The sequence below is a fragment of the Narcine bancroftii genome, chromosome 1 (genome assembly GCF_036971445.1).
Source record: "Narcine bancroftii isolate sNarBan1 chromosome 1, sNarBan1.hap1, whole genome shotgun sequence".
NCBI classification, from domain to species: Eukaryota; Metazoa; Chordata; class Chondrichthyes; order Torpediniformes; family Narcinidae; genus Narcine; species Narcine bancroftii.
Window position 1 is genome coordinate 371,144,343 of NC_091469.1, and position 16,742 is coordinate 371,161,084.

Sequence of the window (16,742 nt, forward strand, 5' to 3'; positions counted from 1 at the left end):
GACCAGGGACCCGCTGCCGCCCGGGAACCCACTGCCACTGCCGACTGGGGACCCATTACCACCGAGGCAGCCGACCCGGTACCCACTGACGCTGCCGACCGGAGGCCCAACGCTGCTGACCAGGGATCCGCCGCCGCTGACTGCCACACTGCCGACAGCAAGCAGCGACCCCCAACATTATCGTTGGTTGCAGGCAGCAACACCAACTCCTCAACGCTGTCTTCTGGCCCAACTGTTTGCGTGATGTCATCACGCACATGTGGCGTGATGTCATCACGCAGGACTCCACTGTCCCCATTACAAGTCACCTGCACTTTGGGGGGCCTCACGCTCCGCTCTCTGTCTGTAACCACTCCACCGCGGAAACCTCCTGCCAGCGGCAGCCTGAGCCACCCACCTCCGCGCCCCGGGGCCTCACCTGTGGTCTCTCCACCCTCCGAGTTGCTCCGCCAGCACTTTTCGCAAATCTCACCCCTGGCTGGAAGCCTGTGGTCATCAAAATCCGACAATATAGTTATGAGCACAGGTAATTTATCACAAGCAAGGTGCACAGACAGCTGGATGAGGGCATTATCGAACCTAGCTCGAGTCCATGGAGGGCCCAGGTGGTGGTTGTTATAAACAGGGAGAAACCGCGGATAGTGGTTGACTACAACCAGGCAATCAACTGCTTCATGCTTCTGGATGCGTACCCCCTTCCACGGATCACGGATGTGGTGAATCAGATCGCCCAATACCGTGTATTTTCCACCATTGACTTACGTTCGGCCTATCATCAGCTCCCGATCCGCCGAGAAGACCAACCTTTCACGACCTTCGAAGCGAATAGGCGGCTGTATCAATTCCTCAGGGTACCCTTTGGGGTCACAAATGGTGTCGTGGTCTTCCAGCAGGAAATGGACCGGATGGTGGACCAGAACGGGTGACTGCTACTTTCCCATATCTGGACAATTTCACCATCTGCGGCCAAGACACGGAGGATCATGATGCCAACCTTGAGAAATTTTTTAAGACTCCAACTCGGCTGAACTTGACCTTCAATTTTGAGAAGTGTGTCTTCTGGACCACTCGGCTCACAATTCTGGGTTGTGTGGTGGAGAATGGGGTGATCATGCCGGACCCTGACTGCATGCATCTCCTCATTGACTTGCCCCCCCTCCCCCCCTCCACACCCAGAAGGCACTCAGACGCTGCCTGGGTTTTTTCTCTTACTATGCCCAATGGGTTCCACACTATGCCGACAAGCACGGCCACTCATCAAGTCCACCTCCTTCCCCCTGTCAACCGAAGCCAGAGCGGCCTTCGACTGCATCAAATCGGACATCACTGCTGCAACGCTGCACACCATCGACGAGTCCATTCCGTTCCAAGTTGAGAGTGATGTGTCCAACTTTGCTTTGGCAGCCACATTGAACCAGGCCGGCCGGCCAGTAGCCTTCTTCTCTAGAACCCTCCAGGGTCCTGAGAGCCAACACTCCTTTGTCGAGAAGGAGGCCCTGGCCATAGTCGAAGCAGTACGTCATTGGAGACACTTCCTTCTTGGCAGGCCCTTTACTCTGCTGACCGACCAACACGCGGTCTCCTTCATGTTTAGCAATACCCAGTGAGGTAAGATCAAGAATGACAAAATCGCCAGGTAGAGAATCGAGCTCTCCACCTTTAATTATAGCATACTGTATCGGCCAGATGCGCTCTCCAGCGGGACTTGCGCCAACATACAACTGGACAGGCTGCAGAGACTCCACGAGGAGCTCTGTCATCCAGGGGTCACTAGGTTTGCACACTTTGTCAAAGCTCGCAACCTGCCCTACACGGTCAAGGAGATTAGCTCCTTGACCCGAGCCTGCCCGGTGTGTGCTGAGTGCAAGCCCCACTTCTTCCATCCAGAGAACACCCACGTCATCAAAGCCACCCGCCTCTTTGAGTGTCTCAGTGTAGACTTCAAGGGGCCCCTACCATCGGCCAACTGTAACATTTACATCCTTACGGCCATCAACGAGTACTCCCGCTTCCCGTTCGCCATGCCCTGCTCGGACATGACTGCCTCCTCAGTTATAGAGGCCCTGTATAGCATCTTAGCCATCTTTGGGTACCCCAGTTACAACCACAGTGAAAGGGGGTCCTTTTTTATGAGTGCTGAGCTACGGCAGTACCTTCTGGAGCATGGTATTGCTTCAAGGAGGACCACCAGATATAACCCACGCAATAATGGGGCAAGTCGAAAGAGAGAATGCCACCGTCTGGAAAGCGGTTACGCTTGCCCTCCGGTCCAAAGGTCTCCCCACCTCTCACTGGCAGGATGTGCTCGCCAGTGCCCTACACTCCATCCGCTCCTTCCTATGCACCGCGACCAATGCCACCCCCATGAAAGGATGTTCTCTTTCCCGAGGAAATCAGAGTCGTGTACGACCATACCAGCGTGGCTCACAGTTCCCAGTCTGGTCCTCTTATGACACCACAACCAGTACTCAAAGAACGATCCCTTGGTTGATCGAGTGACTCTGCTCCATGCAAACCTGCATTATGCCTACGTTGAGTATCCAGACAGGTGGGAGGACACAGTCTCGGTTAGGGACCTAGCCCAAGCCAGATCAGGCGCAGCAGTGCATTTAACCCAACCTCCCCCTATTCCTTCTCCCCCAGGTCATGTGCTTGAACAGAGGGACCAGCACCACCCACCAGCTCAGGCCAGACTGTTGACAATGCCATTGGGGAATTGAACGAAGCAGTGGGTGCACCCTACAGGCCTGCTGGCGACACGACTCCGGCGACCCCAATCCCGGCGCCACAGCGGTCACGCCGGATGCTCGGGCCCCCTGACCGGTACAGCCCCTAACGTCCATCCACCCTGCGGTCAGTTTTCAAAGAAGCAGTGAATGTGATAGTACAGATTCTATCACCAATGTGTATATGTACAGATTGTAGTGTAGGATGACTGTGATTGGCTGAGAGCGTAGCCACACCTACTGGCAGGTTTTAAAGGATTGCTCCTAGCCAGACCAGGTTGTTCTGGACTGGTCGACCTACTTGTGATATGCTCCAGTCTTTTAGTTAATAAAAGCCTTGGTTTGGATCAACAAGTCTGGTGCTCTACAATGTGTTGGGGCACTTTCTCAATAACAAGTATATCCTTAGGTTTAGAGAGCAAAACTATATTGAGGATTCTAGGTCCCATATGATTGTAACCAGACATCCTTTCTCCTGTACTCGAATCATTGTACAACAAAGGCAAAAATATTTAAGATTCTCCCTAGTTTATGAATACCTAACTTATGGACATTTTGTATTTAAGATTGGGTATTTAGAAGACACATGGGATGGATCAGAATGAATTTTCCACTGGAGAAGGGGTGCAGGTATCTTCTGCAGGTAGGAAAGGCCATTTCTGTGCCTCCTCCTCACCCCACCATGAATCACAAAACTAAGGGGCTGGGTCAAAGAAAGAACATCTGGTAGCTACCCTTTCTGCGTCAGTTCGCTCTCCTGTCTCACACTGTCTTTGTTCACTTCCCATCTATGAACTGTTCTGGTTATGAATTGTCCTCACGTGTTCACCTGGGGACTGTCTGCAGTTACTTGCAAATCGCCTACTTCACCTGTATGTTAGCTTTTGATGACACACTTTCAATGTCATCTGGATCTCCGAATATCAGCATTCTCTCATCTTTAAATGATGCACTGAAGTGGATAATCTCACATTTTCCAACATGATATTCCATCTGTCGTGTCATTGCCCACTCCTTCAAATCTCTACATTCTTGTTTACTACTCCCTATCCTGCATCAGCAGAAGAAATGGAAACATGACATATGCCCCCCCCCCCCACCACAAATAAATTATTGATACAGAAGGTGTCCATGCTGGTACTCCTATCACTCTGTCAACCTGAGGGAAAAAAATGGTTAATATTCATTCTTCCTGTCAAACTCCCCTCAATCCTTGCTGGTAGATCATCTTATCACCCTTATGAAAAGCCTTCAGAACATGTAAATACCTCATGTCTACTGGTTCCCCCTCATCTGTTCTACGTATCACACTCTAAAAGAACGCCACCAGAGTTGTTACACCTTCAATACACGAGGCTCTCAAGAACTATTTGTCGCTAGGATGTGGACGATGGGCAGTTTATGGACAGACAGACTTATTTTTGAGCTGGTGGAAGATAAATAAAGCTGAGGAAGTGAAGAACCGCGTTCAGTTGCAGCAAAAAATTGGGAAACTTGGTTCGGCCTGCTCCTTCCTGGCATAATTGCTGGAGCCGCGTCAAATATCGAAGTATCTCTATTCATATGAAACTTTCCTTTGGTTTTCAGAATGTTTGGTTTGGGCTGCGTCGTTTTCTGCATTGGGTCAATCAGCTCACTTTTCTTCTCCGAAGTCGACCACCATCCATGGAAACTAACCTGGTGTGCGCCTGTGTGACAGCTTGGGCTTTGCACCGCCCCTGGCGGGGTTCTACCAGCTCTGGATAATGTAGGGGAGTGAGCTGACACCACGACTGTGGTCACCATTCCAGCGCGGATCACTTCCTTAAAAAAAAGCTCAATAATTGTCTGCACGTACAGAGCGGCTGGGAGCCATGGCGGAGAGCAGCGTCGGCGGCGGAGCGGGCGGGCTTCAGCAGGGCTCCCCGGCGGTCTGTTTCGGAGCGGGCGGCGGCTCCGACTCCGTGTCGGTCTCCCTGGCTGCTCCGGTGTCCGTGCCGCTGCTGGGCTACGCGACGGTGGCGGAGAGCGGCCGTTCCACCGGCTCGGGCGGCCAGCAGCAGCAGCGGGAGAGGATCGCTCTGAGGAAGGCGCAGCTCCGCGGCTATCCCCGGACAAAGAAACTGGAGAAACTCGGCGTTTACTCCGCTTGCAAGGTGAGCGGCCGGAGCTTCCAACTCCCAAGGACGGGGAGAAATCAGTCGAGGGTCTGCGCCTCCGCACCCCAGTCAGACGAGCTCGTTTTTCAAACAAGCTGGCGAATAAAGTGACATGTCAGAATGAATTTGTTTTGATCGTGTTGTATCAGGTTGGATTGTTTCCCAACAGGGGGCGGGATTGTTTCTCTGGCTGGCGCTTGTGTGTTGTAAACAATGTTAGGTCGCTACATGCTGTGTCATTTTCTGACATCGATGACAGTTTTATTTTAGGAGCCTCGTGTCATTTCCCCCCCCCCCCCCAAGGCAGCAGGCAATACTGGGATGGATGATGTCGTGCACAGAGATAAGAGAGGAGAGGAACTGCTTTTCAAATTTCAGTTTGCCTTTTGTGCCCAAATAACTATTGGGGAAATTTGTACACACTTGAATTTCCGACAAAATATGGAACTAAACCCACGAGCACCTTGTGGTTTCTGAACGTGTGGTCGGTCAGCTGCATGAAAGCCCACATCTCCTCCAGCGATATTGGGCAGTCCTTGGGACTTGATTCCTTTCGACGACTTGAATCCCTGAAGGGAGGCGGAGATGGCGAGCATTAGAGCCGTCATTGGATTTATGAAATGGACCCACGCAAGTCTAAATGGCAGGTGCGCGATTGCAAAGGGCAGGGTGACAGGAAAGGAGACCGTGCTTCCATTCTCTGGTCGGAAACAAAAACACACGAGATTCGAAATGCGGGCAGAACTTTAATCGAGTCTCAAGGGTGCAGTAGTTTTATTTGGGGTGGACAGTAAACAAAATATGTAATGCAGGTAAAAGTGATTTTGCATTTGACTTGACAGCAGGGTTATACCATGTTTGACTGGAATTCAATAAAATCTTAATGAACTGCGCTTTTAGATTTCTGGCAGGATAATCACTCTGTCATATCGTTTTATCAGTGAAATGGTGAACATTACAGCATGCAGCGTGATGGACCAAAAGGCCACAAATAGAACTAATTTAGAATGCCATTTTAGTTGGCATGGATGAGTTGGGCCCTGCAGTACTGTACGACTCTATTAATCTGTTAAAGAGCAGAGGATATATGAACGTCATATATTCTTAATCTTCTTTAGGCTGAAGAATCCTGCAAGTGCAATGGTTGGAAGAATCCAAATCCCCCTGCCACTCCTCCAAGAGTAAACTTCCAGCAGGCGGCTGTTAGTCTTGCAGAACCATGCCGGAGCTGTGGCCACACGTTAGGTGAGTATGGGACCTCTTCATGCACACTTTCTGGCGGAAAATGAATTATGCCGACTAACTCTGAGGTCAGATGTTTATCTAAAATGACCTGAAAATTTCAACACATCTTTAGTTGGTCATTATCAACAGGAAGTTCCATGCTGCTTAAGACAGACAGTATTATTCAGAGAAAAATCTGTGAGAGTGTGTTCTATGCAGATGTATTTTTCAAAGCACAAATGTGGAGACTTGAGCTGACCTTTTATTTTATGTATTCTCCAAATTCAATTGATTTTAATTATGCAACAAAATTATTCTTGACATCTATGTATTTTGGGTTGAATTTCTCAATGTAGTCATATGTAATTTAGTGAAAATTGCATTTAACCATTACTCAGAAGTTATTACTGTCTTAAACGCTTCTGGTTTACCCTTGAAGTAAGGTTTTTCCTCAGGAAACAATGTAATTTTGAAACTGATAATTCAGAGTACTCCAGCCAAAAGCATATGTGATACTGTTTGACGAGATCTGATGTAAACTATTAACAAACTTGGCAAAAAAAAATCTTGAAGGGAATGAAAAATATGTTAGTGGTTACATCACTGGACTAGTTTCCACAGGCTTGAACTGTTAATCTAGAGGCAAGATTAAAAATCTTATCAGGCGATTCAAAGTAGTTAAATTAGGTGCAGAATGCAAAGTTATTGCAGGCTATCTTCAGGTAACAAGTGGGTTTTGGTTTTACAGAGGTCCATGAGTTGATTTTGTCCATGTCAGAAAATATATAAAAATGACTCGATAAAGTAACGGTACCACCCTAGATCGGAACAAAGGACCGATAAGAAAATACAAATGCTAAAACTATAGAGAAAGGAAACAGGTTCTGCTTCTAAAAGAAAACAATCTGTGGCGGAGCTCAATGGGTTGTACAGCATGAACAGGAGGGAAAAGAAATGTCGATATTTTGGCCCCAAACCCTACAAGGTCTCCCATTCCTGGGAATCAACACATGCATCCATGTCAGACTTTTGAATTTAATTAAAAAAAGAGAGCTCACTTGTATGTAGGGGTATCCATGGCTGCTGTTCATAACCCGGGGGGAGCCTGTATGTACATTGGTGACCATCAAACTAGCATTTTGTTATTTGAAAACTTCACTAATGCCCTTCAGGAAAGAAATCTGCTGTCCCTTTTTAGCCTGTCATATACATGGGTTCAGAGCCAGCAATGTAGTTCACTGTTACTGGCTTCTGAAGTAACCCAGTATGCCAAGTGCAGGGGGCAATCAGAGAAGAACAATAAATTCTGACTGAGTCAGTAACATCATATTCCCATGAACAGATGGAAGTGATCGGAAATTGTATTAGGGTGAGTAAATGAAAAAGAAATCTATTAAATTAAAATGAAAAGAAAAATCAGCAGATGCTGGAAATCTGAAATTTTTTTGAAAACTGAAAATGCCCAGGAGGTCAGGCAGCATCTGTGGAAAAGGAACAGAGTTATTATTTGAGATTGAAGAGGTGCATGAAGACTGTGAAAGAGAAAGCATATTAGTTTTAAGTTATGGGGAAGGTAGGGGAGGGATAGAAAGGATGAAAGGAACATTTCTGATAGACTGAGGACAGGGTGCCATGGGAATAACTTGTAGAGGATATCTGGTCACTGGTTTAATTGGAGTATTTAGATAAAAATAATGAACAAACATAAGGAGATGAGTTACAGAAATAGAATGCAGAAAAAAAATATGAAAAGCCCAAAATGACGGCTATGTAGCTTTATCTTTGCTTCATAAAGGACACTGTTTGACTTCAATAAGACAGTCATTGACTTCAGAACAGGGACAGAGTTCACACCCCGATTCACATCAATGGCATTGAAACCAAAAGAGTAGATAGCTCCATGTTCTTTAGAATAAATATCTCCAATGATCTTGGACAAGCACACCAACAGCTCTACTTTCTTAGAAGATTAAGGAAGATTGCCACGTTCCCTTGTCCCTCAACGTCTTCCACAGCTACACCATTGAATGCATTCTTGCCAGTTGCATCATGGAAGCTGCTCCGCTCAAGTTCAGAAGCTACAGAAGGTGGTGAATGCAGTTCAGAACATGATGAAAACTGCCCTCCCTTCAGTGGACTCCATCTACATCTCTTGCTGGTGAGGAGAAGCATCCAACATACTGAAAGACCAAAAAAAAACAACCCCAGACAATTCTCATTAGGGAAAAAGCTTAAGATTGTGAAAGCATGCACCAAGCTGGCTTAAAGACCTTTTTTTTCCCCTTCCCCTGCAGCCTTAGGTTTCTAAATGACCCATAACAGTGCTCTCCTGCTGTCCTTGTGTGGTGCGATCTTCCTTTTCATTGCAATATGTACTCTGATAAACAGTGGACAGCAAAGATTTTACTTTCTGAATACTTTTGGGTGCATTTTATGGATTTATTGCAGCTGATCATTGCAGCTACATTTTTCCTATCAGGTACCATTTTTTCAGTATTTCTGTGATTTCCTGCATTATTTTAAGTTTTCTCATACACTGCACACAAAGTAAGTTGTTTTGGTCAGTCCAAACATGCCTGAGCATGCACTCAGTGCAGATGCTATGCAAATGTTATCTTAGGCCTGCGCATGCTTAGAAGGCATTTAAAGATGTTGTTGATAATTTTCTTGGCAACTACAGAGCATCAAACGATGTCCAGCTAATTCACAACATATTCAAACGTACAAACCTACGAAGCGCCACATGATTTTTACACGGCTGCATGACTGTTAGCAATATCCTATTAGTCTGTTCACAAAAGAACCCCTTTGCTGTAATAGATATTTTGTGATAAATAAATTTAAAACGTAGTGGTAGTTGCACCAATGGATGGTAAGACATGACTAAGAATGAATGTGTAGGTATGGTTTGTTACATTGGCAGTTTACTTTTAATGCCTATCTAATTCTATCAATTAACTTTCCCTGGTTTCTAAGATTTTCCATTTTGTTACCATCTCAGCATGTCTTTTAATTTGTGTCATATTCTTTAATTTCCTTCATTGTACTCTATTAACATCAAATACTTTTATCCAGCATTTCTTGAAAAGCTTAACTTCACTATGCATTTGTGGGAATTTTACTCAATTTTTAGTCAGTGGTTGGCTTGAAATCTTAACTACAGTCCTTTTTTTAAAAATCTTCATTGAGTTTAATAAAAAAATGTGCACACATATCAATCGAATACATAGATTGAAATATAAGAGAAGACAATTTGTACTTCTCAAATAATACTTAAATCTTACATAGTGTAAATTGTGTGATTGTGTGTATACCTCTCAATCTAATCCCTTTTACAAAATATCTCAAAAGAAGAAAAAGAAAACAAAAAGGAGGAAAAAAAAGACCCCCCCCCCCCCACCACATTAGGAAACGACAGATGACATTAGGAAATCAGACAGCGCTGTTCATTAAATTATGGCAATTCTCCATGACTGAGCCGCATATCTTGAAAATATTCACCTTCACATCTTTAACATTATATCTAATTTTTTTCAAAATGTAGGAAGGATATGACTGCCTGTGACTATTGAGTATGAGTAGGTGGAGCACTGTCTTTCCAATTCATCAAAATTCTCCATCTAGCTATCAATGAGATAAAAACTAAAATTCACTTCTGAGATGAAGACAATAATATTTCCTCTTCTTGAATAAAACCAATCAGAGCAATTAATGGGCACGGTTTGAATTTGATCCTAAAATTAAATGATACATTTTGAAAATAATTTTCCCAAGAATCTTCTAAACTCGGTCGACCAAAAACACTATGTATCAATGAAGCCTCGAAAATTTTACATTTATCACATAAGAATAAATATAAGATAGTTAAAGTTTTGAAATATTGTCCTCTATGCACCACTTTAAATTACAATGAACAATATCATGCACTGAAGGAGGATTCATTAATCAAATTTAGAACAATATCCCAGTCCTCGTCTGTGAGTGACAAGTTCAAGTCATGTTCCAAGTCACTCTTAATCTTAACTAATGAAGCTATTCTCAAGTCCATCAAATTACTATAAATAATTGATATTGAGCCTCTATGATAAAGTTTAAAATCAAAACATAAATCAAGAATGTTTGTTACGTAAATCCATGGATATTCAAAAAGTTTAGACTGAACTAAATGTCTGACTTGTAGATATCTGAAAAAAGTTACTTTTGGGTAATTTAAATTTTGCTCTCAATTGTTCAAAAGAGGCAAAATTGTCATGAATGACAAGAACTTTAATTTTTTTTCCCCCTTTCCCCCCTCCTAAGAACTTTAACATTTTTAATGCACAGTTTGCACTACTCCCTAAAGCCTATATCTGACAAAGAAGGTAAAAAAAAAATGGTTAGCTGTAATTGGACAAGCAAGAGAGAAGAAACAATGGATTCCAAAATAATTTTCTAAACTGTGCCCATATTCTCATTATTGGATTACCTGTTAATTTAGAAAAAGAGAAAGGTAAAAAGAAGTCTAGGACAACCAACATAGATGTTTTTTTAGAAAAATTCAGTTCCATTTCCACCCAAGAAGGGCAGTCAACTAATTTATCAAAAGAAGCAAATAACGTATATTGATTGCCCAATAATAGAATCTGAAATTTGGAAATAACAGACCTCCACTCTATTTTAGTTTATTAAAGATGCACTTGATTTAAATGAGGTTGTTTTCCTTGCCGTATATACGAAGAAATAAGCAAGTCAATTGAATCAAAAAAGGATTTAGGGATAAAGATTGGTATGGACTGGAAAAGATGGAGAAATTTCAGTAATATATTCATTCTAATTGAATTAATAGACAAGGGTGACCAACCCGATAATATTACTTTAACCTGATTAAATGTTGGAGACAAAATTTCCTTCAATAAATTCTTATAAATCTTAGTAATAGTACTTCCAAGATAAAAGGGAAATTGCAATATCTTACAGAAGCCCCCTTTAGGGGTAATAATTCACTTATGGAAATTTAATTTGTAGCCTGAAAATAAGCAAATATGGTTAATATACTTGATAGAGAAACCTCTGGATTCAAACTAAGAAGCATCTGCATTTAAAGAAATGTTGTGTTCAACTCCATTCCTAATAATCCCTGAAAAATCTCTACACTTCCTTAAATATATGGCAAGGGGTTCTAATACCAAGTCAAAAAGCAACAACAACCTTGCCAAGTTCCCCAAATAAAGCCTAAACAATTTTGGCTGTTGTGAATTGGTACAAATTATGACCAATAATTTAACTACACTTCCAATAATCAAGATCTGGAGGCTGAGGCTGAAATTTTTGCTTCCTCTAAATTCTCAATTAATTATGCTGCTTTCTCTATTGTTTGTGGTATTAAGTTCATGTGGTTAACAATGTTTCATCAGGGATGGGGAGAAAAGTGGTGGTGTAAATCAATTATCAAGTTGACCTTGAGTCAACAGATAAGAAACAAAGCATGCTGAAACTTTCTGTAGAGATTTTGTAAACCAGACTATCATCACATATATTGCAATTTCATAATGTTTACTACTTAGACCAGCCATTCTCAACCTTTTTTATTTAGCTCTGCACCCCCCCCACCCCCCCACTTACTACTTTTCTCAAAGTTTATGGGCCCCTTCCTTGTGAAGGAATCATTTAGTTGCTTTTTTCCATACTTCTCTCCTACTGACTACATTTAAAAAAAATAATTTCAGTCCATGGCCACCATTGAGAATGGCTGTCCTGGACTGTTAAAACACCAGATTAACATGTAACGTGATAGTGGGATGGAATTTAAAACAAAACTGGTCTGGACTTTTTTCAAAAATAAAATATTCCTGAAAAACATAAAGTCACATTTTTAACTTTAAAGAAAATTATTTTCTGTTGTTCATTGTGCAGTAATTTTGTTCGGCCTCCAAAACTTCAAATGTTGATAGTGTGAAATCCTTTTTGGCTAGCCTTTGTCTAGCACAGAGGTCCTCAACCTTTTTCTTTCCACTCACATACCACTTTAATTATTCCCTATGCCATCGGTACTCTGTGATAAGGAAGGGGATTGCTCTAGACCCAAATGTTGTCTGAAATATTTTGCTTGAGAAAAACTGTCATCTGCCCATTTCCTTTGTTGTTATGAAACTGTGCACATAACAAGGCATTTTGATATGATTAAAACAGTAGTTTTCAAACTTTTTCTTTCCACCCACATACCACCTTAAGCAATCCCTTACTAATCACCAAACACTGATGGCGTAAGGAATACGTAAAGTGGTATGTGAATGGAAAGAACAAGGTTGAGAACCACTGGTTTACATAAACAATTATCGTTCTTAGATGAAATTCTGCTGACTACAGAATTTGAAATTTGATTTATTGGAATGAAAACAAAATGGGACTATCCCAAAGATTGACACCACTGTATGTTGTAATGTGTTTTGAGGTTTGATATTGTTGTAGATGTTGTGGATCTTGGCTTCTTGTCCTTTGTTGAGGTGCACTTCAAAAAAGAAGGTTACCACAAGTCACTTCCTGGTCATTATTTCTGAATCTTTTCTTTATCCTGTTGAATGCCAGTAAGAATTTTTCAGACCTCATTAAAGCCCACTTGATTCTTATCAGTAAATGCTTAACTTGTTATCCAGTAGGACAGAGTTTATGTTACTCCTGTTTTTCTGGCAGAATCAGGGCAGTAGAGATAAGAAGGTCAGTTCTTTGTGTTTTGAGACAAAATTTTAGCTGTGTTTATGGCCTATTTTGACTGCTTACTCTCTCTCTCTCATCCTCCGAATATATAATCTAGTGATCATTGGGGGTATCAGAGGTGGAGAGGGTGAGCAAATTTAGGTTCTTGGGAATCACTATCTCGGAGGATTTTTCCTGGTCCCAACACATCATCGTGAAGAAAGCATGTCAGCACCTGTTTCCTCAGGGGGTTTTAGAGGTTTGGTATGATACCAGAAACCCTGGCAAATTTCTATGGATTTGTGGTAGAAAGTGTGGTGACTGGCTGCATCATGGTCTGGTATGGGGACACCAATACCCCTGAGCATAAAGCCCTCCAAAAGGTAGGGGTCATAGCCCAGGACATCATAGGCAAAACCCTCCCCACTATTGAGTACATCTACAGGAAACTCTGCCATCAGAGGGCAACAGCAATCATCAAAGATCCAAATCACCCAGCACATGCTCTGTTCTCGCTGCTGCCATCAGGAAAGAGGTATAGGTGCCACAAGACTCACACCATCAGATTCAGCAACACCTGCTACCAATCAGGGACTCATTTAAGGACACTTGTGCACTTTATTGATTTTTTTTGTTCTCTGAATATTGCAGTTTGTTTACATTAATTATCTGTTTACAGTTCTTTTATCTTTTTTTTACATGTTTACATTTTTTTTGCACTACCAATTAGTGGTAATTCCGCCGCACCCACAGGAAAAAGAACTTCAGGGTTGTTTGTGATATCATGGATGTACTCTGACAATAAATCTGAAATCTAATCATTTTGCAGATGGGACAATAAAAATATCGATGGGTTTGATTGTACATTTTTGTGTTTATGTTTGAATTATAGGAAATTATTTAACTTGGCAGAAAAATTGAACACTTTTATATGCTTGCAAAATATGCTTTCAAATTGGGTGGTCTGGATGGGGAAGGATTGGGAGTTATCATGCAAACAAGTGATAGCCAAGAAGATTTTGTACTATTAACATTTGTACTATCAGAACAAAGGACAGAAAGGAAACAACAATCTTCTCTGTAAAAGATGTTGTTTCTTTTGTTAAAACTTAAGATTTTAAAGACTATTTAACTTGACATGCATAATTCTCTTGAATTGGGGTCATTTTTATGGCAGTGTGGGGATTTGCTCAGTATTTTAACATATTAGTTATTCTGTTAAAACTGACACCCGAAACTAAAACATTTTTTTCTCTTATTTAGCTGATCATGTTTCCCACTTGGAAAATGTATCAGAGGAAGAAATGAATCGGCTACTTGGAATAGTACTGGATGTGGAATACTTATTTACCTGTGTCCACAGAGAAGAAGATGCAGACACCAAACAAGTTTACTTTTACTTGTTTAAAGTAGGTATAAGGAAAGATTACTTTTCATTATCCTATGCATTTTGAATCTTTGACAAGTAGACAGCCAGTTATCATCTGAAGTGTTTAATACCTAAGTTGTAAAATAAATTTCATCAAATAGAATTTACAGGGCATAAAATTGATCAGCAAACTCTAAGACCTGGGATTCAACACCTCACTACGTAATTGGATCATGGATTTCCTCACCTCCAGACCATAAACAGTGAAGACTGGTAAGAAAATCACCTCCATAATCTTCATCAATACTGGAGCACCACAGGGCTATGTTCTTAGCCCACTGGTCTACTCATTCTACACCTATGACCGTGCGGCTCTGTATGACAACAACACCTGACCGTGCGGCTCTGTATGACAACAACACCTGACCGTGCGGCTCTGTATGACAACAACACCTGACCGTGCGGCTCTGTATGACAACAACACCTGACCGTGCGGCTCTGTATGACAACAACACCTGACCGTGCGGCTCTGTATGTCAACAACACCTGACCGTGCGGCTCTGTATGTCAACAACACCTGACCGTGCGGCTCTGTATGACAACAACACCTGACCGTGCAGCTCTGTATGACAACAACACCTGACCATGTGGCTCTGTATGACAACAACACCGACTACACATTTGCTAATACATTTGGTAGTGGGTTACTTAAAAAGGGCCAATGAGTCAACATGCAGGAGGACAATTGGAAACTTGACTGAATGGTGCACCAACAATAACCTCAGACTCAATTTCACCAAAACCAAGAAACTGACTGTTGATTTCAGGAAACTAGAGTTCGATCCAGTGATCACTGGGGGAATCAGAGGTGGAGAGGTTGAGCAAATTTAAGTTCTTGAGAGCACTATTTTGGAGGATCTTTCCTGGACCAACACACTAATGGCATCATGAAGAAAGCATGTCAGCACCTCTACTTCCTCAGGAGTTTGACAAAGTTTGGTATGACGTTGGATATCCTGGCAAACTTCTACAGATGTGGAGTGGAAAGTGTGCTAAACGACTGCATCGTGGTCTGGTTTGGGGACACCAATACCCCTGACCATAAAGCCCTGCAAAAGATAGTGGACACACCCCAGGACATTAAAGGAAAAACCATCCCCACCATCAAGAACCCTCAAGGAATGCTAGTGTTGGAGAGCAGCAACAATCATCAAGGATCCACATCACCCAGTACACACTCTGTTCTCACTGCTACTATCAGGAAAGAGTATGGGTGCTACAAGACTCACACTACCAGGTTCAGAAACAGCTGCTACCTGTCCACCATCAGACTCCTCAACAATAAACTCAATCAATCAAGGACTCATTTAAGGACTCATACTTTTGCACTTCATTTTTTTTTCTCTCTGTATTGCACTTTTTTTTGTACTTCTAATAGGTGATAATTCTATCTGGCCTGCAGGAAAAAGAATCTCAGGGTTGTATGTGATGTCATGTATATACTCTGACAATAAATCTGAAATCTGAATCTAGCCACATCCATGGCAATGATATGTTCGATGCCAATTTTAAATGCGTGCCTAGATGCATTTACAATCATATTCAGGCTCAGTTCTGTCTTTCCAGGACCTGAAGCTCATTGCAAAAAAATAGTTATAATAATGATAGAAAAGTTTAAGAACAGAATAATTTTATTTCATTATGAACAGCAACGACTGACATTTACTCAGTGCATTTGGAGAGCTATTTCCTATATTTCCAGTTTACTTGGAAATAGTTTTCAAAATTATACTTTTCCAAATGTAACTTTTCTTAAGACCTATTTTGAAAATTGCAGCACAAATTAGTCCACAAATCAACCCAATGAGGGAGGCTTTTTGTAACGTAATTCAAACAAATTTGCATTATGTTCCTTGATAAAATTAAAAGTTCCATTATATAATTTTATGTATACAGTTGTAAATAGATTTTATCACATATATAAGATCAATTTTAATAGTCTCCACTAATGGGCTCAAATGTTAGAAACTTGCCATGATAATTGGTCTGATCTGGGGATGTACCCCTTTTGTGGGCAGGACCAGCCTTCTGTTGAAAGATTAGAAAACATCAGGAAATTGTTTTAAATCTGCACAAAGGAATTCAAATAAATTACAATAAAGCCCCTGGTTTCCAGTATCCATGGGGATTGGTAGATGCCAGTTAAGTGTATTTTCTGGTTGCTTGAGACTTACTCTTAAAATGCTTAACTAATACACCCACATAAAGAATAAACAGTTTAAAAAAAAACAAAAATACTAAACTGATCTTACACTGAACAAATTCACTTGCATGAATATATAAGCCTTAAAGCATTTTACTTTATTTTCAGTCACATTCTTTAAAAACTTTAAACCATTGCTGCATTTGCAGATTCCTCCCCCTCCATGGAGCTGCTTCAAAGACCAACAATAACATTATAGATAATTAACCTCCCCTCCCACAAGTTTACAGATTAAGCCTTGGTAAGTTACTCTTACCAAGCAGGGATATGGAGTCACTTTAAGAGAGTCACCCCAGTGACAAGCAGCATCAACCAACTCTTCATCATAGACATCACCATTGCTGTTTCAC

The 16,742-nt window shown here is 41.9% G+C and overlaps 1 protein-coding gene across 3 annotated transcripts in view; it reads left to right on the plus strand.

Annotated features, from left to right (window-relative positions):
• Window positions 1-4,238: 4,238 nt before the first annotated feature.
• Window positions 4,239-16,742, plus strand: part of LOC138751233 (histone acetyltransferase KAT2B-like) — a 70,636-nt gene continuing 58,132 nt past the window's right edge. The window contains exons 1-3 of one of the 3 annotated variants that reach the window (XM_069913270.1): window positions 4,239-4,861; window positions 5,983-6,109; window positions 14,024-14,169. In XM_069913270.1, the coding sequence (XP_069769371.1) occupies window positions 4,580-4,861; window positions 5,983-6,109; window positions 14,024-14,169 (555 nt within the window). In that variant the 5' untranslated portion in view covers window positions 4,239-4,579. Of the gene's footprint in view, window positions 4,862-5,147; window positions 5,512-5,982; window positions 6,110-14,023; window positions 14,170-16,742 lie in introns of those variants that run through there. The other 2 variants (XM_069913269.1, XM_069913271.1) reach the window with 2 other exon arrangements.